The 27,884-nt window shown below is 38.7% G+C and overlaps 1 protein-coding gene across 2 annotated transcripts in view; it reads left to right on the forward strand.

The window, feature by feature from the left end:
• klhl29 (kelch like family member 29) overlaps positions 1–27,884 on the forward strand; it is a 410,063-nt gene that overhangs the window by 281,955 nt on the left and 100,224 nt on the right. For both annotated transcript variants that reach the window (XM_079832066.1, XM_079832067.1), the window contains 2 exons: positions 7,030–7,226; positions 14,923–15,182. In XM_079832066.1, the coding sequence (XP_079688192.1) occupies positions 7,030–7,226; positions 14,923–15,182 (457 nt within the window). The remainder of the gene's footprint in view (positions 1–7,029; positions 7,227–14,922; positions 15,183–27,884) is intronic.

Here is a 27,884-nt window from a genome sequence, read left to right on the forward strand (position 1 = left end):
GCACATAGGAGAGAGTGGGGTAAGATGTGTCACATTTTACTTGAGGCAGGAAGAAATGAGATGAAATGATGTATAACTAATACTCCTAATTATATAGCAGGATGTTTACTGTCAACTGAAATTAAAAGAAATGATCTGTAACACAGCCGTAGAAATCTGAATTCTCTAAAAACAAAATAACAAAATACAACATTTTCACAGTCAAATGTCAAGTTTTAGGTCTTTAAGTCTTATTTTGCTGCACATTTAGCAGGTATTAAAAGATTTTTTATATATATATAGGGGAGCGCGGGGCACAACCTAACGGGGGTTAGTTGTAACGCGCATGTTTTAACCCTTTCCACACATGCCAGATTGACGAAACTTAGTGTATTTACTAGTTGGCATGTCAACATTATTTAGAGAAAAAATAGCGCCAAAATTAAAAAATCTCTGGAAGATATCACTGAACATTTATTTAACCATAGCAAAAGTAAATTTCTTGCTTAAGTTTAGTTTTCATCTCTGTTTTTTGTGTTTATTTAAAATAAGACAAATCCAGTATTATTTTAATCTTATATCTGTTATTTAACAGTTGAGATCGTTCTTTAATGCTGATCTAACAGCAGAAGACACGAGCCGCGATTTAAATCCCAGTTGCGCAGATGGGGTGTGTTGGAACACTGCGTTACAATGAGCCCCTATTAGAAATATGCCATTATATTCTATACTTTTATGAATTCTTTTGAGAAACCATGAGAAAAGGGTGAATAATGACTGAGAGTCAATGTTCAGAAATTATTAATTATTATTATGTTTTGAACTATGCTGTATAACTGTATTTAGCGATGTGTTTGTTGTCAAACTCAAAAATGAGTATATTTTTAATGATTAAAAAATGGCATTATTTTATTTTAAAAAGTTAATAATTGTATTTTGTTGACAAAATATTTTAGTTTGTCTTGGAGATTTTTTTGATTATATCAGGTAACATTTTAAGCTGTCATTTGGTCATGTTACATTGTGCCCCACCTATGGGGCATGTTGTCACATCTCACTTCCATTCTTTCGGGGTAAATCAAGAAAAAAGTATACACTGTATTAATGAAACAAAACCACATAATTGTACTAGACATGTGTGCAATTAATGTGGGAAACAATAAATACTCTGAACCCCAAGTGGATTTACACAAACTGAGAAAGTCATAAAAGCGTTAGGTTGTGCCCCGCTCTCCCCTATATATAATTTTATATAATTTATATATTTTATTTTTAATTGTGTATATATGTATATGTGTATAATAAAAAAATTTACACATATTTTACATATATTTCTTTTGTAGACATGCATAAACATGCTTTTACATCAAATATATTTTACCTGACTTTTAGTTTGACATGCAAAAGATAACCAACAACAACAGGTAGCTTTATAAAATGAGCCATTTCTAATGTGACAAAAACAACGCACTCTATTAAATAAGCGACACATCTTACCCTACTCTCCCTTTCCTCCATTTTTTGCTGAAATTGACCGCCACATGAGGCTGTAGCCCCGCGGGCCGTTTCTGTCTGGAAACATACATGAATGAGGATAATTATGGTCAAACAAGCATTTTCATCTTTAATCTTGCTTTACTGGCAAAGGACAGAGAAAATGAGCTCCAAATATTTTTAATTAATTTTTTTTTTTTTCTGTGTGTGTGGGGTTGAATGTGTTAGAATCAACAGTGGCCAGCAGTTTTGTTGGGCGTCCCCAGCTAATTTATAATCTACGTTTGCACACACATGCACCATGTGGCCATCTCCCATCATCCTCATCCTCATGTTGGCTGCTAATGCTGAAAAAATGGCACTTTAAGTGAGAAAAATAATAGATGCTCATTTTTTTTAAACACTTTCTCTGCTCTATCTCTCACGGACATGCTGTCTCTCTCTCTCTCTCTCTCTCCATCTTGCTGAAAAACAACGCTTGCAATCAGCAGCTCCATAAATATGCACCTCTCTCCGAAGCCAGAGTGATTTCCATAATAAAAGTGCTCAGACAAAGCAAATTGCTACTCCAGCCGATTCAGATTGCACTAATTGACCTGGTTGATGAACATGCTTTTGTTTTATTTCTTTCTCTGTCTTTTTCCGTTCTTATTCCCCCCTTTCTCCTCTTTATCACCTCCATAACTTAACCCAGGACTACCATCCCATTCTATTATCTTAAAACCTATCGCCGCGGCAATTAGAGAGGACAAAAATAACAAACTCTGGCTTTTTTTTGCTTTTCAGGAGGGAGTGGCGTTTCTTAATCTTTTCAGCTGTAGATCCAGGGGCGTAATTGCACATTCTCCTCTTGAGTTGTCCTTCTCCTCCTCCCTCAAGTACTCAATCAGTGGAGACTAATGACACCCTACACACTCCTATGTTCATGCACAGGGCCACGCTGACAGTGCAAATGACACCGGGGACTTTGTTTAGGTTTGGTGGGGGGTCACTCTCAAAGATCCAGTCATGGAACACCTCCTCTCGTCCAGAAGAATGGCTGCTGGCTTCCTGTGGCAGAACTAACGTCCTCTTGCCTCACTTTTTCTTTTCTCTCTCTCTCTCTCTCTCTCTCTCTCTCTCTCTCTCTCTCTCTCTCTCTCTCTCTCTCTCTCTCTCTCTCTCTCTCTCCTTCACTGTAACCATCCTCCACACGTCCCTGTCCGTCAGTGTGTCTGTGTGTCCTCCCGTCCCATTTTCTTTAGCTGCCGTAGTCTTCAACAGGTTATGTGTCCTGTCAAAGCCATTGTTGCCAAAAGTTACCCCAGTATTGTGTCACAAATACGCTGTGTGTTTTCACCTAGTGCAAGAAGATGGGTTCTTCTCAGGCCACATTCCACAAGTAGCTCGCTCTAAAAATGTTGTCATCGTTTACTCCCCCCCATGTTGTTGTTTTTTTTTCTTTCTCTCTGGAAACACAAAAGGAGATCTTCGACAGAACGTCCAAGCTTGCTTTCAGCAAAGTTGTTTACCTAGTGAATGATTTAAATTGCCAGGCTCTCTGTCAACAGCTCCATTCGACTGTGTACACGTTATAGTCTTCTGAAACCGTACAATAGCTTTCTGTCAGAAACATACCTGTAAACATGCATGGCTGTATTTTGCTTTGGGATTTTAACTGGACGCGAGTGCAAACGAGTTTTGTGGGATCCAGAACCTACAATTTGTTCCTCACACAAAGCTGTTGTATGGCTTCACGGGGCTTGAAATATAGTGTATGACTTGTATGAGCCGTTTTATAGTACTTTTATGATGCTTTTTTACCTTTTTGGAGCTTGATGGTATAAATCACAATCCACCTTCTATGGATAACAGAGACTCAGATTTTCTGCTGACGGTCTCACTTTGTGTTTAATAATAATACAGAGTTGAAACAACATGGGCTCAGTTATGATGACCAAATGTCAAGGTTTTTGTTTTTTTCCACATTATTTTAGAAGACATTTACAGGGCTTGACATTATCACCCGCCAACCCGCCATTTGCGGGTGGATTTCAGCTGTGGCGTGTGACACAATCACTCCCACTAGCCATTTTGGCGGGTCTTCTCAAAAGGCATCTGTCATAATCGCGATACGCATTATAACCAATCACACGCAAGTCTTTTGAGCTGATAAATGCAATGTCATAATCAGCTGAAACGCCGGAGCGCTCTCTCTCTCATCAATGCAGAGATTTACGTGCGATGTACGCAGCGATTGACTGGTTTTGTTCTATTTCAGCAGCAAAAATAGTTCCAAACAATTATCACAGCAGAACCATAGTGCACCTGGTGTGACTGGCATAAATCTGGCTTAACGTTGGACGTTCGATATTCGCGAATTTAGGGGCCATCTCTAAAGTTACATACAACGTTTCTAACTTCAACAGCATTTGAAGAGAATGGCTTACAGTCATAAAACTGACTGTAAAGTGTTCATCTGGGTGTCAGGTATGATGCACACCTTTTTAGATTTTTTTTATTTAATAAAATAAACTGTCAAATCACATGAAAATATGGATATTTATTATACTGTATGGGCTCATACATAAAATATGCTAGATTTAAATATGCCATAGCTGATAGAAATAAAAATCTTATTTTTTTCAGGCAAGCAGCTGTCTTCACCTGTCTTGTTATACATTTCATGTAGACTTGATTTGGATGTCTACAGGGATAATTTATATATAGCCAAATTTCCTAACAACAAAACTGTGGCCAGTGAAAATGCTGAGTGGCTAGTAACTTTGGAAAACCACTAGCCACAGTGGCTGGTGAGCAAAAAAGTTAATGTCAAGCCCTGGACATTATAAACACTTTATACTTTATATGTCGAATTTTAGTTAATATATTACTAAAACACTTGAAAACTTTTCCCTCCTTTTAAATGAATTCGTTAAAGAAACAAATAAATAAATATATATATATATATATATATATATATATATATATATATATATATATATAAATATATAAATAACTTTGTCATGATTTAACTATATAAAATGTATTATATTATATTATATTAATATATTATTTACACAAAAAAGTAGCTAGCCATTACAGCTACATACTGCAAATGTACTATTTTACTATTAATTGAGATGCGTAAATCTTAAAAAAGGCTTACATTTTTTTCATGCATCATATTTTATTTATTTTATTTATTAAATAACATTTAACATTTTATATATATATATATATATATATACATATATACATATACATGCATATATATATATATATATATATATATATATATATATATATATATATATATATATATATATATATATATATATATATATTATTTATAATATTTAATTTTATATATATATATTACTATATTACATTATATTAATATAATATATTACACAACAAAGTAGCTAGCCATTACAGCAAATGTAAAAATGACCTATTCTTTGTGTTTATTGCTTCCCAAAAGCACAATTCTTTTGAATTATTGTTATAGTTAAGTTGTGTGTTATAGTTTTATAAATCCAGAAGCTTTAATTAAAGTGCACTTATATTACTAAACCGACTACTAAGAATATGTTAATAAAATGGTGTCATCAGTACTTTCATACAGTATTTGCTATTTTATTAATGTGCTAAATGCACTACATCCATTAGTAGACTAAAAGGACAGTTTATTAAAAAGTTTTCTTGTCTAGAAGCATGTAAGAAGGTGAAAATGTGATGAAATCTTTTGCTTTCGAACACACCGCCATTCCCAGCGGCTTGTTTTGAATGCTGTAGCATTTAGACACTTGATGTTGTTAAAGCATTGCATCACAGTTTTCACTCTCCGGGAACTGTGGGAACATGATTTTTAGAATCGCATGAAACTTAGACGGCTCACCATCGCATTTAAAGCAAAATGGTAATGCTAGATCGAATGGCCAGCAGTGTAATCAATAAATTGGTGGGGAAAATATTCACCCGAAATGACCGTTTCGTTGAAAACCTGCAGGCGGATCATCACAGTACTGGATACCGAGCCGAGAAAAATATCTAGAAATCACCTCATTTTAACCTAATGGCCTTTCCATGTATATCGGCTTTCCGTCTGGTAGCTTGGCAGTTATCTGGTGACTGTACACATCAGTGCTATCTTCAGCCGACACTAAAACACAATCAACGGCTGCGTGGCTATTCATTTCACTCCTCCTGCCCTTGACCTTCAGGGGATTATCGTTTCACTCAGAGCATAAAACCCCTGATGCTGCTCATTATTCACATTTCCCATCCACCCCTGGGAATTATTACATTCGAAGTGATCAGGGCAATTGCATGTGAAAGACACGAGCAGGCAGGTAGCTCTGGGCTGAGAGTCTCATACAGATATTGAGAGGTCGAATGTGCTCCGGGTGCTGTACGGATCTTATTAATGTAATGAAACGCTTCCATCTCCGCCAGTTTACTGTGCGATCGCTCCATGTGGACAGGCAGATTGCGGCATCAGCCCTCCTCCCCTTCCATGTCTTTCTCCCCCCGTCATTCTTTCTGTGCATTTGTGCGCCACCTGCGCCCGTCCTCGAAGCATGCCATGCTCATGTGTCATAAAAAAAAAAGAAAAGTGTTTCACTCTTTGATTCAGATTGTGTTTCATTTCAGATGCAAGAAACGGAATGCATTGTATCTCTGCTTTATACTTTTCCTGTAGGGTCGTTCTACAAAACGGATGCCTTTTGTGTGCAAAAGAATAGGAAAAAGAAAAGAAAAAAGATAAACAATGCATTTTCTGAACACATTCACAAAATTCCCCAAAGTTGTGGTTTTTATCTCTCTTTATGCCTTGAAAATGCCATTTTGGCCTGTGATATCACATATCATGTTCACATTTTGATGAAAACAAAAAATGAAATATTTGGGGTAAAAAACAGCTAGCAATTGTATATTCTCTGTATATTTCCCCATATTTTAAAGATATATATATATATATATATATATATATATATATATATATATATATATATATATATATATATATATATATATATATATATATATATATATATATATATATATATATATATATATATATATATATATATATATATATATATGTATATATATATATATATATATATATATATATAAAATGTGTTTAAATAATATTTTTATTTTAAATGTACATTTGAATATTTATTTATTTAAAAAATATATTTAAAAAAAATTAAATAAATAAGTAAATAATTATAAACATGACATTTTAATTTAAGATTAAAAATGCTCCTTTTGCCTTCCGAAAAAGAATGTCATAAAATATTCAAATGTATTAATTTGCCCTGAGATAGCACAATGCGCATTTGATTCACACTTAAACACATTATATATCTGATAGAATGTTTCAAATCGTTTAAAAATGACTTTATCAAACTGGAAAAGGCAGCCGTTTCATAGAATCATCCTGGAATGGATTTTGGGTGTGCCATAAGGCGTTCCTTTTGGTCATAAATTCTGTGTTTGTGTGTTTGGTGTACGTTTGTGTGTGTGTGTGTGTGTGTGTGTGTGTGTGTGTGTGTGTGTCGTCAGGTCGTCTAGAGAGACAGGGAGTGGAGAGAAGCTGGAGCTGAAGATGACTAACATCGGCGCAGATGTGCTGGAGCTGCTGCTGGAGTTCGTCTACACCGGCTCGCTGGTCATCCACTCGGCCAACGCCAAAACCCTGCTGGAGGCCGCCAACAAGTTTCAGTTCAACACCTTCTGCAAAGTCTGCGTGTCTTTCTTAGGTACATAACTCATAAGATCCCAACATCCTTCAGATGAAGTCATGTACAAGCTGTACATTTGTCTCTTTCTGCAGGATGATGTATTCTATCATTTGTATAAAGGTCAGAGAACAATTGCATTGAAATGTCAAATCCCATGTCTCAATCGTATCCAGCACTGATTATTCCAATCAATAGCAAATATGGAGGAGGTTCAGATGGCATGTAGGCGCCCGATGTGACCACCAGAGTGAGGAAAGGTCTGGCAGGAGATGAGGAAAAATTTAGAAAGTATGGGTGTTTCTTCAGCTATGAGCACTAACAAACTCTTAAAGGGGTCATCAGATGGCCATTTTCCACAAGTTGGTATGATTCTTTAGGGTCTTGTAAAGTCTGTAACATACTTTGGTTAAAATTTCTCAATGTTTGTGTAAAACAACACCCTTTTCAAAAACAGCTCTGTTCACAGCGACCCGTTTCGGTGCATGTCTCTTTAAATGATAATGAGCTACTGCTCACCTCACTCCTCTCTTCCATGGGGCATGTAGACACGTGAAGTGCTGCCTTGGCGGACAGTGTACAACTGGCTGAGGGCGGAAATATGCTAATATGAGACAGTCCGTCAGCGGTCGTGGGCGGAGCGTGAGCAATATGACATCATATTGCTTAGAAAATTCAAACGGCTTGATTATTGAGAGTGTTTAGGCTTTTTGAGGAATAAATAAAAGGAGTGAATGTGTTTTTATCATTGTCGGGTGGTTGTGTCCACACATTTATATGCAAACTAATTTGCATCCGATGACCCCTTTAAACAGGCAATTTTTGTCCACTAACTATGTATAGGATATACATTTTTCTCACTAATTCTAATTTCATAGCTAGCATTTTATGTACAACCCCAAATCAGAAAAGGTTGGGACAGTATGGAAAACGCAAATAAATAAAAAAAGAAGTGATTTCTAAATTTACTTTGACTTGTATTGCAGACAATATGAACACAAAATATTTCATGTTTTGTCTGGTCAACTTCATGTCATTTGTAAATATGCATCCTTTCCTGTCATTCAGACCTGCAACACATTTCAAAAAAAGTTGGGACAGGAGCAATTTAGGGCTAGTAATGAGGTAAAATGGTTAAATAATGATGTGATTTGAAACAGGTGATGTCAACAGGTGATTGTAACTATGATTTGGTACAAAAGCAGCATCCAAGAAAGGTCTAATCCTTTAGGAGCAAAGATGGGCAGAGGAACGCCAGTTTGCCAACAAATACGTGAGAAAATTATTGAAATGTTTAAAAACAATGTTCCTCAAAGAAAGATAGGAAGAGATTTGGATATTTCACATTCAACAGTGCATAACATAATTAAAAGATTCAAGGAATCTGGAAGAATTTCAGTGCGTAAAGGACAAGGGCGCAAGCCTAAGCTGAACAACCGTGATCTCCGATCCCTCAGGCGGCACTGCTTCAAGAATCGGCATTCATCTATAAGCGATATCACCACATGGGCTCAGGACTACTTTGGCAAACCTTTGTCAAGTACCACAATACGTAGTTACATCCACAAATGCCAGTTAAAACTGTACTGTGCCAAAAGGAAGCCCTATGTTAACAGTGTCCAGAAGCGCCGTCGACTTCTCTGGGCTTGGAGGCATCTGGGATGGACCATCACACAGTGGAAACGTGTACTGTGGTCAGATGAATCAGTATTTCAGGTATTTTTTGGGAGGAATGGACGCCGTGTGCTCCGGACCAAAGAAGAAAAGGATCATCCAGATTGTTACCAGCAACAAGTCCAAAAGCCAGGGTCTGTCATGGTATGGGGTTGTGTCAGTGCCCTTGGCAAAGGTAACTTGCACTTCTGTGAAGGCACCATTAATGCTGAAAAATACATAGAGATTTTGGAGCATAATATGCTGCCTTCAAGAAGACCTCTTTTCCAGGGACGTCCATGCATATTTCAACAAGACAATGCAAAACCACATTCTGCACACATTACAAAGTCCTGGCTGCGGAGGAAGAGGGTACGGGTACTTGACTGGCCTGCCTGCAGTCCCGACCTGTCTCCAATAGAGAATGCGTGGCGCATTTTGAAGAGCAAAATGCGACAACGAAGACCCCGTACTGTTGCCCACCTTAAGACTTGTTTGCAGGAAGAATGGGACAAAATTACACCTGAAACACTTCATCACTTGGTGTCTTCAGTCTCTAAACGTCTTTTAAGTGTTGTGAAAAGGAATGGCAACATTACAAAGTGGTAAATGCTTTACTGTCCCAACTTTTTTTTAAATGTGTTGCAGGTCTGAATGACAGGAAAGGATGCATATTTACAAATGACATGAAGTTGACCAGACAAAACATGAAATATTTTGTGTTCATATTGTCTGCAATGAAATACAATTCAAAGTAAATTTAGAAATCACTTCTTTTTTTTTTATTTGCGTTTTCCATACTGTCCCAACTTTTTCTGATTTGGGGTTGTATCATAAATCATATTTTCTCACTTTTTAAATAATTTTCAAATGTACACAGCTGTTTTTTTTCTTCAAAATAACTTTATTTCAAATACAATATTTCAAATAAATGCTGCTCTTTTGAACTTTCTATTCATCAGAGAATCCTGATAAAACATATCATGGTAAAATGCTTTTTTAATCATAAATATTTCTTGAGCAGCAAATCATCATATTAGAATGATTTCTGAAGTATCATGTGACACTGAAGACTGGAGTAATGATGCTGAAAATTCAGCTTTGATCACAGGAATACATTACATTTTAAAATATACTCAAATAAAATAAAATTATAATAATATCCCATAGTATTCCTTTATTTTTGATCCAATAAATGCACCCTTGGTGAACATAAAAGATTTCAACCTCTTACCAACCTCAAACATTTGAACGGTAGTGTATATAAATCATTTTCATACAACAGTAATAAAATAGTTTAAAAGTTTTAAAATGATCATAAATATTTTCATAAATATCCATAAATATTATTTACTGGTTTCCCTTTTAAGACTTTCAGTCTTAAAATATGAAAATCTATTTGAAGGTTGAAAGTTGGGAACCATGGTAAAAAAAAAGAAAAAAAAAAGAAGAAGAAGCGAAAATAATTGATGGAGACATGGTGAAAAAGATTTCCTGATGGTTTTATTGTGACTTTCTTTGTAACAAAAAGATAACAATAGTTAGTTGTCATGAAAGTGCTCTTAGTTGAAGAAACGCATATATAATGCTAGTGAAGCAGTTCAGCGTCTGTTAACTTATGAAAGAGTCATGCTGAGGGTTATCCTGCCGTTCATATACTGCACATATTGAGAATGCAGACAATGACAAACTTTTGTGTTAAAAGGTAATTTGACCTGGCAATAAGTTCACTTATCAATTTGTTTCTTTCGAGTCTGCAGAAATGTATATTTGAAAGAGTCTGCGAGACCCCAACAAATGAAAGTCAGCGTAATGCATTCAGGAACAACAGGTCGAGGATTGGTTTGTGCCTCTGGGCGAAAACAATCTGATTGCATGTCAAAGTTACTAAAGTACAAAACAATTGATTAAGTCCAGCGGGGAAGTGTTGAAATGAAGAGAGCATGGGTTTGGAAATACATCTCAATGCCGAATTATACGGCACATAGTCTGGGAATTCCAGGACCGCATATTACTAGAGCATGTTTTAAAATAGATTTAAGAAAAAGAGGTTACATCAGCCGAAATTTTATTCGCAGCGAGGTGCAGCCCATGTGTTAGTGGTGGGAGCTGCTGTTTGTAATGCCACACACAGAACCGTTGAAACTTCAGAGCGTGTCTATACACTCACGCCAGGCCGGGCATAAGCCTCGCTCTGCGGTCGGTCTCTGCGGCATGCCGTTTATGGCCCCTGGCAGAAACCTCACCTAAAAAAATTATTTTTCCTTCCTCCAAGAGTGGAAGAAGACGAGTGGCCCGTTTGGCTTATTGGTGATGGCACGCTGCAGGCCTGCCTCTAAAGACCCAGACATAATAAAAGCCCATCTGCTTTCACCAGACGCTCACTGAACCATTTTTACAACAATTTGTACTTTGTAATTTGTATTGTGAAGACAAATTGGGTTGCGTAAGACCCGCACAGTCAAACCGATGGCACGGGTTTCATGAGGTCCACATTTATTATGTTTATCTGAATCAGGTGTGAGTCAGACATGCTCTCCTTGTTGCCTGCAGTCTTGTTCATTTGATTCTGGTCGACAGAGACAAACCATTTGCATTGCAGCAAGCATTTTAATTTTATATCAGTAAAAATTAATAAATTATGTATTTTTCATACTTTTTAAAATACGTTTTATAGCATTTTAATTTAAAACATTAACAACTGATAATAAATTGTCATTTTAGGGCCCCTAAAGCAGTGGTCGGGAAACTTTGACAAAAATCATGTGGCTCTTCAGGTCTCTCACCCTTTATCAACAAATGGGGGGTGGGTCAAGATATTATTTTCTTGAGTTCCTGCATCAGCAAAGTATTCGCAGAAATTGTAAGGAAACTAGTTTAAGTTTGCTTGTTACTACTTATTTAGCCTATTTAATAATAAACTTAATTGTGTTATCATGAGAAATAACATGCTCGAAATGGGAATCAACTGGAAAAATCTTAAACCATGAGGGCGAGCCAGTGGATAACATATCGCAATGTACAAATTTTGCATGAGAGTTATGCTTGTGAAGAAGTCTCAAACGCCAGCCAGTCAATTATTCACGACAGAAACTGAAAGTAAAAACTAACCGAGCTTATGGCATCTGACGCTGCATTAACGGCACATATTCTTTAAGAGACGATGAGAGATTAATCTAATTTCTTTCTTAATATTTCTCTAAAAAAAATTATTTGCGTGACTCGAGAGGTATTTTGTGTTAGTTGTTTTTGAAATGAGGAGTAAGCTAATCTAACTAATCTTTATATCCTTGCAGCACATCGGTTATGCGTTGATGCGTGATATGTCTGTAATATGGGGGGGCATCTGCCCCTGCCCTTACCCTGGCCCCCACCCTTGCCTCCAGACTTAGATTCAATCACCATGACAGTGTAAGACTCATATTCTGCCTTTGCGGTTTAAAGTAGCGCTCTCCACATGGACCTTTGGGGGACCCCCCTAATGTCGCCCATGGTGCTTTCTGTGTGCGCGCTCCAAACAGAATGCCGACAAACACGGTAGCCTTTGTTTTCAGTTGCACGCCCAAACGGTCAAATACATATATGTCAAAATGCCCGCCATGGTGAGTATTCACGTAAACATGTCAACCTAAGCATAGTTTGTTGCATATTTGTTTGTTTTTGTCTGTGGACCTACTAAAGTTACTATTTTTGAAATGTTACTGACAAAAACAAACAAACATGTTTTTATTATATTATATTATTTTTTTTGTGGGTCTTGTGGAAAAATCCATTAACCAAAAATAAAAAAATGGCTCCTTGGTCAAAAAAGGTTCCCGACCTTTGCAAAAATGCATGCTCATGTGTTACAATTTATAAAACTTTTCCTGTGTGCTCGGTGTCTCTGCCATCTTACTTGGAAGAAAGCGAGATCATGGATGCGTGGATTAATAGAGATAATTTTGCTCTGAATTTGGCTTTCGTTAGAGAATTATCAAGGCCTTATGTCCACTTTAATGCATCAACTGTGGCGACCGAGAAAACCAATGCCGTGAAATGGGCTGATGGCACAATACATCTGTGTACATTGTCCTATTTGCCAAGTTCAAGGGTCCATAAAAAAAGATTGGTACAGTAAAAACAGTTCAAAATGTGGTTTTCGTTAGGGCAGTATCTCATATTTCAAGGCATTATGTCTGCTTTAATGAATTTAACTGTGGCGACTTAGAAACGGTGCCTTGAAATGGACTGATGGTGCAATTTGCAGATCAGTGTGCATTGTCCTATATTCTTAGTTTACTGGTTCATAAAAAATATTGGTACAATAAAAACTACAAATTTAGATTTCGTTAAAGCAGTTTTTCTACGCTACCTCTACTATAAATACCTCGGCTTTAATGTATCCTTTGTCCTATATGTTCAGTGGTTCATAAAAAAGATTTGTAAAGTAAAAAGTGCTCAAAATGTGCATTTCGTTAAAAGTAGTTTGTCTTGTACAAGGCTGAATAAAGCTACTTATTCGCTTGTCACTTATTGACGTGTGAGCCTCCTTTTTATATAACGCGATATAAGTACAACAAATCTAAGGTGCTGCTTGCAATAAGCTCTGTTAGAATTTAATGAAGTAACTCAGCATTTCTCCTCCACCTGTAAGGATGTGTTAAATCTGACACAGTGGTTTAATAAAGGCTTTATTGATCTTGTGAAATACGAATTTTTACCACATTTTACTGCACCAATATTTTTTAATTGGCCGTTAAAGTTTTAAATGGGACAATATAAATATACTGCCCAAACGAAATCCAAATTTTGAGCACTTTTTTACTGTTAGAATCTTTTTTTAATGAACCATTGAACTGAGCAAATAGGACAATGCACACAGCTGTGTTGTGCCATCAGCCCATTTTGTGGCCGCCACAGAGGGTGCGTTAAACCGGACATAAAGACTTGATATTAGAGGTACTGCCCCAATGAATGCCACATTTTGAGCAAAATTATCTTTAATAATTCATGCGTATCCATGCTCTCATTTGCTTCCTAGTAAGATGGCAGAGACACACAAAGGAAATAGGTTATTGTGTACTGTACATAAACTGGAAATTGTAACGCGTGAGCAAGCAAAAATTCCCAATAGATTCTCATGAGCAGGCCAAAAAGTTTATTGTGCACACGCAAATGTTTGTATATATTATATTGTATATAAGTCTGTATACATATATATTTTTGCAAAGGTCCCCCCGTAGTACAACAATGCTTGGTGCTAATTACATTATGTTCCAGTTAATAAATGAAAAGCACACAAATAAACACAATTCAAAGACATTATGCTATTGTGGCAGGCAAAATTATTATATAGACAAGCAGTGTCTACTGTAGAATATGATTATTATATATATATATATATATTTAGTTTTATTTCTATCCCCTATTTTTAAATGCAAGCATATGACATGATTAACTTTGGGGTTGGTAAGCTCTTTAAATGTTTTTGAAAGTCATTATACTTATTTAGTAATTATACTTATTTATATTTGTACATTTTAAAATGTACAAGTATGTTCTTTCTTTCTATAGGCACACTATTTTTTCATCTTACATCTAGTATTTCGGAACAGATGTGTAATTTAACTTTTTTTATTATGCCTTTCACATTTGAATTCAAAAGAGTCTCTTAAGAAACCACTCAGACTGGCAATCCAGACTTAGATTCAATCACCACGACAGTGTCAGACTCATATTCTTCCTTTGCGGTTTAAAGTAGGGCTCTCCACTCTCCACTCTCCACAAAAAAGACACTTGCCTTGTTAAAAACATGGACCTTTGCACCAGCTTGGTCAAATACCTTAAGATGTGACTCAGCGGGACTAAAGATGAGCTTCGCCGTGCCATTCTAATCCGCGGGACAGCGTCCCAACCCGCTGCACTGAGCTCAATTGATTTGTTCTGTTGTTCGTCTCCGAAGTGCCTTAAGCAGGGGCCCCTCTCTGGAGCCTCCGAGATATACAGCACAGATAGCTAGAGCCCTCTTCCCCTTGGTGCTGTGATCTTTTATGGATGTGAGCGCCTCTCTTGTTCTCTTCCTCAGAAAAGCAGCTGACTGCAGCAAACTGCCTGGGGGTTCTGGCCATGGCTGAGGCCATGTGCTGCACGGAGCTACACAACATGGCCAAGGCCTACGCCCTGCAGAACTTCCCTGATGTGGCGGGTCAAGACGAGATCCTCAGCATCTCCAAAGATGACCTGATCAACTACCTGTCCAATGACAGCCTGAACACCAAGGCAGAGGAGCTGGTTTATGAGACCGTCATCAAGTGGATCAAGAAGGACCCAGTCAGTCGAGTGCAGGTGAGATGAGCAAAGACGTTCAAATATGTGTGAAGTTGTTTTGAATCTGTAGCAGGTTTGAACCTTTGGAAACGACGGAGACATTTCTCAGGAAATGACTGAGGTGCCCTTGAGCAAGGCACCAAACGCCCAAAAAATGGCTGTCCACTGCTCCGGGTGTGTGTCCACGGGTTGCTGTGTGTGTTCACTACTCACTACTCCTAATGTGTGTGCACTAACTTTGGGTTAAATGCATTTGTGCACTAACTTTGGAGTTAAATGCATAGGCCAATTCCAAGTATGGAAATTTTATAAAAACTTTGAACCCAAGCATTTGGCTTTCGGCCTTAAAGGAATCAATAAAAATATCTGTCATTATTTACTCAGTTTTGTGTCTTTCCAAACCCATACGCTGTTACTTATGCTTTGGAACATACAATTCCTGTACGAATGAGTCTTATGAGCTGGTTATTAGAGCCATTTTTAGTGAATCAATCAAAAGCATACAGCATGACCAATGTAGTCTGATTCCTGAACGATTGACTCTTATGGACCTATTATTTTTAGTGAATCAAAATCATATAGTGAAGCTGCATAGTCTGGTTTCCGAACTAATGATTTAAATTAGAGAATCAAAAATTAACCCTTTTATTGAATCAATCGAAAACATTAATCAAAAAACAGTGTGACCAATCGATTCCTGAGTGAATGACTGTTATTAGCCTGTTATTTTTATTTTTATAAATAAAAAATATACCAATATTGTCCTATTCCTTAATGACTGACTTATGAGCTGATCAAAATGTATGGCACAAACTGTGCAGTCTGATTCTTGAACGAAATTAATGACTTTTAGACTGATTCTTTTTAGTGAATCAATCCAAAATATACAGAGTGACCAATGCAGTCCGATTCCCAAAAGAATGTCTCTTATGAACTGTTTTTTATATTAGTGAATCAAAATCATACAGTAAAGCTGCATAGTCTGGTTTGCGAACTAATGATTTAAATTAGAGAATCAAAAATGAACCCTTTTATTGAATCAATCGAAAACATTAATCAAAAAACAGTGTGACCAATCTAGTCTGATTCCTGAGCGAATGACTGTTATTAGCCTGGTTTTTAATACATAAATAAATAATATACAGTGACCAATATTGTCCAATTCCTGAATGACTGACTCTTACATTTATGCATTAAGCAGACGCTTTTATCCAAAGCGACTTACAACTGAGGAATACAGGAAGCGATCTGTCATGAAGAGCCACAAAAAGTGCCTGAAAAACTAGGTTTTGGACATTACTTAGAGTAGCATAAGCTAGAATAGTGAGGGAATAGAGGAAAGTATTTTTTTTTATTTAAAGATGAGATTAAGTGCTCACTGAAGAGATGAGTTTTCAGCTGTCTTTTGAATGTTGTCAGTGATTCCGTCTTCCGGATGGAGGTGGGGAGATCGTTCCACCAGCCAGGAACGGTGAATGAAAATGTTCTGGAAAGGGATATCATGCCTCTCTATGATGGTACCACGAGCCATCGCTCCTTAGCTGAGCGAAGGCTTCTGGTGGGGGTGTAGACTCGTAGGAGCGAGTCGAAGTATGCGGGTGCTGAGCTTGTGGTGGATCTGTAAGCAAGCGTCAACGCCTTGAACTTGATGCGAGTGGTAGCCAGTGCAGAGAGATGAAGAGAGGTGTGACGTGGGCCCTTTTGGGCTCGTTGAAGACAAGACGTGCTGCTGCTGCTCTCTGAATCATTTGAAGCGTTTGGATCGCACACGATGGAAGTCCAACCAGAAGCGCATTGCAGTAGGCAAGCCTAGAAATGACCAGGGCCTGGACGAGAAGCTGTGTTGCATGCTCTGTTAGGAACGGTCTGATCTTCTTGATGTTGTGCAGCGCAAACCTGCACGACCGAGCTGTCTTTGAAATGTGGTCTTTGAAGGACAGCTAATCATCAAAGGTTTCTCCAAGATTTTTGACCGACGAACCTAGCTGGGTGGTGAAGTCGTGTTGTAGAGTCAGATTGGCAGGGAAGACGAGAAGCTCAGTCTTTGCCAGGTTGAGTCTTATGAGTTGAGTCTTTTTAGTGAATCTGATTCCCGGACGAACGAATGACTCTTATTAGACGGTTCTTTTTTAGTCATTAAAAAACATATAGCACAAACTGTGTAGTCTGATTCCTGAAGAAGTTACTATTTTAAACCGATTCTTTTTTAGTGAATCAATCCAGTCAACACAACTGTAGTCTGATAAAAAAAAAAACGACCCACTGTTATATTTGCCCATCATATCTATTTCTGACCCAGCAAACAGATATTGAGTTTTTCACACACACACACACAAAAAAAATGGTACGATAAATTCACAGAGTCTGTACTTTCTACATTTTTACTGTCTGTTGTTCACATTGAGACTTAAAACTTAGTAGGTTGTGTTTTATTTAGAACTGTGACTGCTTTCTGTTTTATAGTTCTGTGAGAAAGCTGAATTTTGCTTCTTTTTGTTGAGACAGCCCTGAAGTGCCTTTGTTTCTTTATGTATCAAAAGTTCTGTCTGCGGTGGGCTAGACAATTCAATAGGGCTTACTCAATTCTCACTCCACATTGAAGAAGTTTTGGCTTCCCGAAACCCTGAGAACAAGAGGTCAACACCATTTTGCTGTCCTTGCACTTCTATTTCTGCTACCCTGAAGAATACATTCAGGCCACTCGCAGCAAACATAAATAAGAGAGAGCGGAGCAGAGAGGCGTGCAGGAGCCAGGGGCCGAGATCAGATATTCCAGGGGCCGTGTGGCATGACATTAGACCCTTTGGAGTACTGATGGGGTGCAGCGACTGTCTGAAATAAATATGTGACAGTGCTGCTCCTTAAAAAACACCTCATGCACCGCCACAAGTTTCTCTCCTCTATAAAATGGCCCGCGACTGCGCAGAGTTCATAAACAAGCCTGGAACATTGGGCCTCGGATGCATTTTTTACAACCTTTCTGTCTGTCTCTCTCTCCCTTACTGAATTTGACCCCTTTCTAGCCCCCGATGGAAGCATTTTGATTGAATCCACTGACATTTCCTGAGGATATATCAGCTCCAATTGTCACAGTCGATGCACATACGCAAAAGGCAAATGTTTGTTGTTGCTCTGAGCAAACGTTTGTTCGTGAGAGCGCTACAAACATGCCCCGGCGGTCTGAGATGGACGAGAGATGGGAATCGTTTTTAGCCGAAACTATAGATAATGAAAAAATAACAACTTTTATGCTTCACGGTAAATTAGTGGTGAATTAGCGGGCGGCACGTTGCGCGTGTGGGCTGTGTGCAGCCGCCAGACCTCCATGCGCAGTGATGTATGGATCTTTATTGTGCAATCCTTCACGCCGCTGCACAATTTGCATTAGTTTATTACAGTGAGTCAACATGCTTTTTATGTGCTTGTAACACAAGGGTCCGCGAGAGCCGCTGGGGGAAAGAGTGGAGCTTAAAATAGAGGCTCTTACGGCACACCTGGGACCGGCGCCGAGCTCCTGCAAGAGATGTGAACGATCAGCCCTGTCCTAATGTTAGTAAATGATCTTTCTTTTGTCCTTGGTCCAGTAGTCATACATCTAGATGGATTGGGTGATTAATGGCGTCACGTGACTCATTCCGATCTAGATTAGTGTATGAGAGACTGTGGGAAGAAATTGGATTGAGAATGGCACGTCATTCAGAGGTGAAATGGAAGAACTCTTGTGTTTAGCCGTGTGTTTTAACACTTGCTTAATGAGTGAGAGGGATCAGCCGGTTTTACTGAAGCCTTCAGAACACACAGATCTAGTCTTAAGCAGCCAGACTTTTGACTTTCAACATCCTCAATCATTCTGGCCTAGAACTAACAGGAAGGCATTCAGAGTTACAATAGGATCCATTTAGAAATGTTTACGTTCATTTAACCCAGTTTTTGGTTCAATGATCATAATATTTGAAGAGTTTTTGTTTTGTTTGACCCATTTGCTTGGCTAGTGAATTGAACAGTTACTTATAAACACTAGGGGTGTTCGATTCCAGGTTTTTTGGAGTCGACTCCGACTCCTGGCTCCCACTGTAGGAGAAAAACAGCCGTGGTCGAAAATGATGCCAGAATTAAATTAACGATAAAGAAGTTATTCTTTAATGAATTCATTTTATTATAATGGTCGGGTGATGGCGCTCAACGTCTTAAAACGTGCTTGGACAGGAGAGTTAAAGATACTAAAAATGAATACAATACAATACACAAAAATACATACAATAATGAAAAGTATTGATGCGTTTATTGTTAACATTAATGACGGACAGCAGCGGACATTCACAAATAGAAGTTAGTTTAAATTGTAATAATATTTCACAATATTACAGTGTTTACTGTATTTTTGATCAAGTAAATGCAACCTATGTGAGAAGAGACTTCTTTCAAAATCATTTAAAAAACCTTACCGACCCCAAACGTTTGAATCGCAGTGCATATTTGTATATATTTGATTACTTCACTGTAGACTCTGTTACCTCTTATTGACATATTGTTTCTATATTTATAATCAACAGATTATACATTTCTGTTTTTCTTTAAATCAAAGCTTGCAATGTTGATTCAACTTACAGATATGTTTTTAAATCCCTATGGAAATATGAATAGGATTTTATATATAATTTTCATGTGTAGTGAGAGTGTAGAGAGGGGAACAAGACCAGGAAAGAACTGAGGGCTATGGCTCATACTTTATTTTATTTTTCTTCACTTCCTAAGTGGCTTAAAAAGTGAGCAGTAACTGTTGAGCTCTATTGAACGTGTGTTTGAGTGCCTACTTTCCTGTAAATCAGTTAATTACGACAATCTGATTGCTATCAATAAATTACAATTACTGGGCAAACATTGCATCAACTTTTTAATATTCATGAGCCAGACTGATAAAGTTTATAATGTTCCCCCACCACGTCCTTCCTCTTCAGAAGCAACGTGTGTGTCCTGACTCTACTGTTCTGCCCTGTGCGTCAAATTTGCTTCGAACGGTCAGGGGTGTTTAAACTCGGTCCTGGGGGGCAACTGTCCTGCAGAGTTTAGCTCCAACTTGCCTCAACACCCTCCTGGAAGTTTCTAGTAAGATTTTGCTGGATCAGGTGCGTTTAATTGGGGCTGGAGCTAAACTTTGCAGGACAGTGGCCCTCCAGGAGCAGAATTGGACACCCTTGCCGTAGGCTAATATTACATTGTTCAAAAGAGAAAGCGAGCTTCATAGTCGGACTGCCTCCAGTCACTCAAATTTCATGCGCAAGCACAAAAAGCAGAATGTGGCAAAGGCTTTGATAAACCTCGCCCTCTGTGCCACGCGTTCACCTGCCGGGACCGAGCAGCAGTCACTCTGTCACTCAAACGCAGACTAAACTTCCCGAGATTGCTAACAGCACGGCGCTGGAGCCGCTAAAGATCAGGCCCCTGCCCTGCCGAGCACGAGTCAAAGCGCCAAACCCTTTCCGCCTCCTCCACGGCATGTCCAGAGACCGGCCCCCATGCTTTCTATTAGAGACACCTCTCCTCCCGCCAAGTCCCATTAAAGAAACGCCCTGGACGATTTCATACACTGCTTTATCGTGACCGGTGAGGCCGTCTGACAAAGAAGGTTGATTAATTGCATCTCCTTTGAGGAGAGAACTAATATGCAGCTGAAAAGAATGCTTAATGATGGTTTTCGCACAAGGGGGCAATCTGCATTCACCCTCGGCAGGGATATCTAATTCAGCAGTCAGAAAATAACAATGGATGTACCAGCGTTGATGCTCCGTCCTGGCAGACAGTACTCATTAGCTACCGGGGTCATGTTTGACTTGAGGGCAGAGGAGAATCTGCCCATTTCAGCCTTTTAATGAGATCAGAACTTGTCGAATTTGCAGATGTTACTGAAGACTTCAATCTCACCCCTCATTCACTCAGAGTATAAAGACATGCATAATAACCATTTCGTCTAAATTAGAACTGTAAGTATAGTAATATATAGAAGTGAAGTGCAGGAGTTTATTATCATTTGCAGATAAAATGTCAATATATACAGTATATATGTATATTAATTTACTGACAATGAATATTTACATTTGTCAAACGATCAAGTATTTTGTAGAAGTAGTTACCAAATGTGATTTATTTTTGCAATCAATTAGCCTAGGTTACTGTACCTACCACTAAAACAATAAGGATTGACAGCATTTTAATTGTTATTACAATTCGATCAGTTTTTATTTTAATTTTTTATTACTAATAAAAATAGAACCTGTGTTTATACTAAATATTTCTTTACAAGAAAAAGACACACAGATATTTGCCCAGAAATGTATCTGTGAATTGTTTATTTTAAACTGGCTTATTTATTTGAATCATCTGAAACAGGAATGGACAACCTCCTATTTTCAAATATATTGATTTTATTGTCCATAAGCCAATAGCTTCCTCCACACCAAACTCGCTCATCCATGTCTTTATGGACCTTGCTTTGTGCACTGGTGCGCAGTCATGTTGGAACAGGAAGGGGCCGTCCCTAAACTGTTCCCACAAAGTTGGGAGAATGAAATTGTCCAAAATGTCTTGGTGCTGAAGCATTAAGAGTTCCTTTCACTGGAACTGAGGGGCCAAGCCCAACCCCTGAAAACAACCCCACACCATAATCCCCCATCACCAAACTTTACATTTGGCACAATACAGTCAGGCAAGTACCGTTCTCCTACCCAAACCCAGACTCGTCCATCGGATTGCCAGACAGAGAAGCATGATTTGTCACTCCAGAGAACACGTCTCCACTGCTCTAGAGTCCAGTGGCGGCGTGCTTTACACCACTGCATCCCACGCTTTGTATTACACTTGGTGATGTAAGGCTTGGATAAGCTGCTCGGCCATGGAAACCCATTCCATGAAGCTCTCTACACACTGTTCCTTCACACCTACCTTGTTTGGTCCGGATTTTCGGACTTTTCAGTTTGGTCCGAATCAAAATTACAGATGTGAAACCTCCCCCGGACCGCGGTCCGGACCAAACAGACGAAATTTGGTCCGACGAAAAGAGGTAGTCTCTGTCTGGATCAAACTGAACAAAGGTTCGGTTCGTTTCTAGTGTGAAAGCATTTTCTGTATGGTTCGTACTTTCAGACCATTTACAGGAAGTTCCTGTTTATGTTTAAATATTATAATGTTATTTTTAAATTTCATCTAGGCTACATTGATTATGAAAAGTGAAAAAATGCGCAATATGTCCGAAGACAGAAGGTCAGAAATTATTTTAAAAGAAAATTTTGTATGATTTTGCTTAGATAGCCTTTCCTTAATGTGAATTTTGTATTTCATATGTGAATTTTTCGATCATATGCTTTGTACATGAACTGGAGCGCGTCTCAAATAAACCGAAGCTCAGCAGGCTACTCGTCTCACAAACATGACAAATATGTGTAGCCTATATAAAGCTTGAAATGTCCACTTTTAAACGTAACTAAAAGAAAATAGTCAAGCAATGCGCACTGTTCAGTAGTGGCAATGATATGCGTCCGTTCATTCATTCTTGTCAAAGACGCTGACGTCAGACACACGTCTGTTTACAAACCAATCAATGTCCAGATGCAGCCCACATGATGATGACGAATGGACGCAAGTGTGTCATGTAAAGTTCTTTAGTGCGCTCGCATAATTGCAATGTGAAACCAAACCAAAACTAACCAAATATATCAAATGTATCAAAACATGAACTTCGGTTCGGACCTTGGTGCGGACTTTCAGGAGTGAAAACGCCCTAAGTTTGTCCCAATACACTGTATCATCATTTTTTATTCATTTGGCAATGCTTAAAAGGAAAGTTCAAATCAACATTTATTTTTATAGCACGTTTAAAAACAACATAAGTTGACCAAAGTGCTGTACACTCTCAACAATACTAGTAGGACAATGACATGACACCCAAGACAAGACCCTTCTCATAACTCCCAGCCCTTATGGGCAGTGAAGAGATGTGTTTTTAGCACAGATTTAAAACATCCTAACGAGTCACAGGATCTAATATGCAGAGGAAGGCTATTCCAGAGACGTGGCGCTGCCACAGAGAAAGCACTCTGCACCAGCTGCAACCGAGCAAGCAAGTTTTTTGACAATCCTAGATATAAAGAATTACAATAATGCAGTCTGGATGAGATAATGTATCTCATGTATCACAATCTCTATATCTTTAAATGTCAAACAGCTCTTCAATTTGGCAATGCTCCTCAATTGAAATAAACTACCTTTAACCACCGCATTAATTTGTCTATCGAATTTTAGCTCAGAATCAAATATCACCCCAAGATTCCACGCCTGCGAGTAGTGGATAAAGGGCCCAGGTGAGGTGTTTTCGGCAAACTTAGACGGACCAAAGATCACCACCTCAGATTTAGACTCATTCAACTGTAGAAAGCTAGTTGCCATCCAAGCCTTCATCTCGTCCAGGCAGTCAAGCAAGGCATTAGGTTTGAAGTTGCCATTGCACTTGCAGCAAGTTCAATAAGTTAATTAGTTCAGAGCTCTTTTTTTTCTGATTCTGCCTTGAATCAAATGTTGTTATTCATCTCAGAGGTGGTTGGATTGGTTCATGTCTTAGAACTATTTATTGCAGACATTTTTGAAATAACTACAGAATGAATGAGAAAAATACTTGACAAACCAAGACGGCCAGCCACTGTTGTGCTTCGGTGAGACAGTTAGTCGTGTTCGGTTCCTGTGCGTATATCTCTGTTGTGCTCACTCTTTCAAAAGCTGAAAGCCAGGCATAAGGCCAACTGAATCTCGCTTCAATGCGCACAGACTTTTTTCCCTCTCTTCGCCACTCTTTCTCTTAGGAGAGGATACCCCCCAGCTGAACCCCTCTGTTTTGTGTATGAGAGAATATTTCAGTGGCTCATTTCTCTCTGCCTGGCTGATGTTATATTTAAGGGAGACTAAATAAAGCTCCTCCACACTCGGTATCTTCTGCATAAAAACAACATGAGGCCTCTCACACACATTTGCTCTGTTCCTAAACCTGAGCTGTCTACTGAGGCAGTCTTTTAAGACATTGTATTTGAGCTCCCGACTGAAAGGCTTCTAGAAAAGTCTTATAAAAAAGTGCCTCCAGTTTTATGTACACTACAAAAACATAGTTTAAATTAATATTGAAAGTAGAAATAAAAAATATCTTTATTTTACTTAGTATTTGTGCATTTGTGTATTTTATAGTGATTTGCTATTGCATCATTAGTATATCAACACACTCTACTGAAATAAATAGTGAGTCTCGTGTGGAGTGCTATTTGTGTGGCACACAGAGTCGCTGCCTATGTAGAGTTTCAAATCAGTCATTTATAAGGTTCCATGATGGTTAGGATGCTGCCTAGGTAGCAAAGCAATATACACCCAGATGCAGCTTCCTGCTGCCTAGCTGACGGCAGGAAGTGGAAAATGCTCCATGCACTCTTCTTGTCACTGTAAGGCCCCCAGCAGGCTCACACCTAGACTCTGTCATTGTAGCGCAGCGTGCCGTCAGACTGATTAGCCCTGACGCTAGAGTCAGCGTGCATCACTGTGTGTGTTGTGCTTTGATGCGTTCACTACTGTTGTCTTCGTAGGTCGGAGAGTTTTTCGAGCTGATGTTGCACATGCAGGTTTAATGTGGCTGGTGAGGTGTGTAAGTATTGTGTCTGGGACAGGAAGGTGAGATACCGTGCAATGTCTCACTAGTAAGCCGATACCTCTTGCATATTGAATGAGTCGAGCTAATGCATAAAACTTCGTCAGGTGCTGCTGGTGGAGGTGGACATTTGCTGGTTTGATCTCTGCAAGGAGCAAGAAATGCATGAGCAATCACCAATGTGTCCTTAAGCAAGACACTTAACCTCCTTGTTAACAAGTGAACTGCATGTCATTTCGGGGAAAAGTGTCTACTAATTGACTTTTTGAAGAAGCTGCGCATTTTACATCTGCATGCAGGGGCGCCGCTAGCAATTTTGGGCCCTATGAAAGAATATGGCGCTGGGCCCTCTACCGCACCAAACATACAAGCCAACCTTGCTATCCAAATTCTTTGTCTGCAATATAATAAAACTGGCCACTCAACCCAGAATGCCCGTTGTGACATGCGGGTTCAAAAATATGTGAAATAAGTGCTGCCCCCTACTGGACTAGTAGTTTTTTATTTAAGCCATTAGTCGACTAAGCACTTTTTAAAAAATGAATTACATAAATATATGTACTGGAGAATATTCTAAACCATAATGAACGTTTACATAATATATTAGCCTATTCTGCACTCAAGCGCACGCATAAAGCTTGCCTCAAAGAACCGGCAAAAGTAATGATTATGAGTGTGTCAAAAATAGCAAGGTGACATTTTAATTATTTATTAATAAACTACTGTTTTCTGAAGTTGATGACTCGCCATCTCCGCAGTAGTGGACGCGCCACGAGAGAAATGCACATTTCATTACATATTCAGAGAATAGCCTATTTCTTTTTGTTTTGAATTGTTTTATTTAAAAGTATACATTTCTATAGAGAAATATGTCAGTTGTTTTCAGTTTTCCAGCATCTTTTGCATATTTGATCCTTCTCCAGCAGTGACTGTATGATTTTGAGATCCATCTTTTCACACTGAGGACGATTGAGGGACTCAAACACAACGACTAAAAAAGGTTCAAACATTTACTGATGCTGCAGAAGGAAACACAACGCATTAAGAGTCGGGGGTGAAAACTTTTGAACAGGATGAAGATGACCAAATCTTCCTTATTTTGTATAAATATCAATTTTATTAATTTAGTACTGACCTTCAAAAGCAACAGAAGATACTTACATTTTTCTCGGAAGACAAATTATGTACAGCCTCTTTTTTTTTTTCCTTCAAATTCAAGAAGTTTTCATCCCCGGCTCTTAATGCTTTGTTTCCTTCTGCAGCATCAGTGAATGTTTGAACCCTTTTTAACAGTTGTGTTTGAGTCCCTCAATCGTCCTCAGTGTGAAAAGATGGATCTCAAAATCATACAGTCACTGCTGGAGAGAGATCAAATGTGCAAAAGATGCTGGAAAACTGAAGATTGTGCAGGACCTGGAGGATTTTTCTGAAGAACGTTGGTCAGTTTAACTGCTCAAGACAAACAAGGGACTCAAGAACAACCATCACAAAACAAAAAAACAGCCATGGATCGTCAGGGAACGACACACAGTATTGAGAATTAATGGTTCATAAACTTTTGAACAGGGTCATTTGAATAAATTCAGCTAATTTTTGTCTTGTGGACTATATGTAAACATCTTTTTATGTAAAATATCTGGACCCACTTTATATTAGGTGGCCTTAACTACTATGTACTAACATTTTAATTAATCTTTTTATACATTGCAATTATTGTGTACATACATGTTTTTACATTGTACATTGTCTAGTTACATTTGTAATTACACTGTTGACACTTCCCTTACACCTAACCTTACCCTTAAACTTACCCTTACCACCACACCTGTCCCTAACTTTACCCATATCCACCTCAATATCAGCAAAGGTGTTTTGCAATATAATATGAACACAGTAAGTACATTGTACTTATTTTTTGATGTAAGTACATAGTAGTTAAGGCCACCTAATATAAAGTGGGGCCAATATTTTATTCAGGAAAATAATATAATATGTATATTTTATATTGCGGTATATTGCGGTATACAAGATGGCGGCGCGAGTAGATCGCGAGGCTCAGCGTCTCTCCAGATTCTGCAATTTTGCGGTATTTTTCCTGTTCTTCTCGGGTCTGTTCGCACAGAACAGTTGTGCCTTTACATCGTACACCCGCGCTGAGCTTTTGGATATTGGTTTGCGAATTTCCGACAGTTTTATGGACAATCTACAACTCCTTCCTGAGATCGCTAAGACACCGGTGACTCTGCACTCTACCCGGCCGGGCGGAAGTGCACGCAGACGGCGGCGTGATCGTAAACAAAGGCGAGGGAGACGTGGAGGAACGCGTGCTAAGCTAACGCTTACTCCTCATCGGCTCTCTTTACCCAGCATTTTCCTTGCCAATGTACGGTCGCTAGTGAACAAAATGGAGGAGATTCGACTCAGCATCACACACAGTAAGAAACTTTTGAACTGTAACGTCCTAATATTCACGGAAACCTGGTTAAACAGCGGAATACCGGACACCGCTATCGAGCTAGCGGGACGCCACACACTCCGGGCGGATAGAACATTAGATGGCTCTGGGAAGAGCAGAGGGGGTGGATTGTGCATTTATATTAACAAAGCTTGGTGCACAAACTCTGCTATTGTTGGGAGTCATTGTTCAGCTAACCTGGAGTTTCTCATGGTTAAATGTAGACCGTTTTATCTACCGCGGGAGTTCACCTCCACTATTATCACAGCAGCTTATATTCCACCCGATGCTGATGCCAAGCTTGCTATGAAAGAACTTCACGCAGCCATCAGTAAACAACAGACTGATCACCCGGAAGCTGCGTTTATTGTTGCAGGTGACTTTAATCACTCAAACTTAAAGTCAGTGCTACCCAAGTTTCACCAGCATGTTTCCTGCCACACCAGAGGAAACAAAACCTTAGACCATGTCTACACAAACATGGCCGGAGCCTACGTTGCGACACCCCTCCCCCACCTGGGACAGTCAGACCACCTCTCTTTGTTTCTCAGACCCAAATATTCACCCCTCATCAACCGCGTGAAGCCAT

The sequence above is a fragment of the Gobio gobio genome, assembly GCF_949357685.1.
Source record: "Gobio gobio genome assembly, chromosome: 12".
NCBI lineage: Eukaryota > Metazoa > Chordata > Actinopteri > Cypriniformes > Gobionidae > Gobio > Gobio gobio.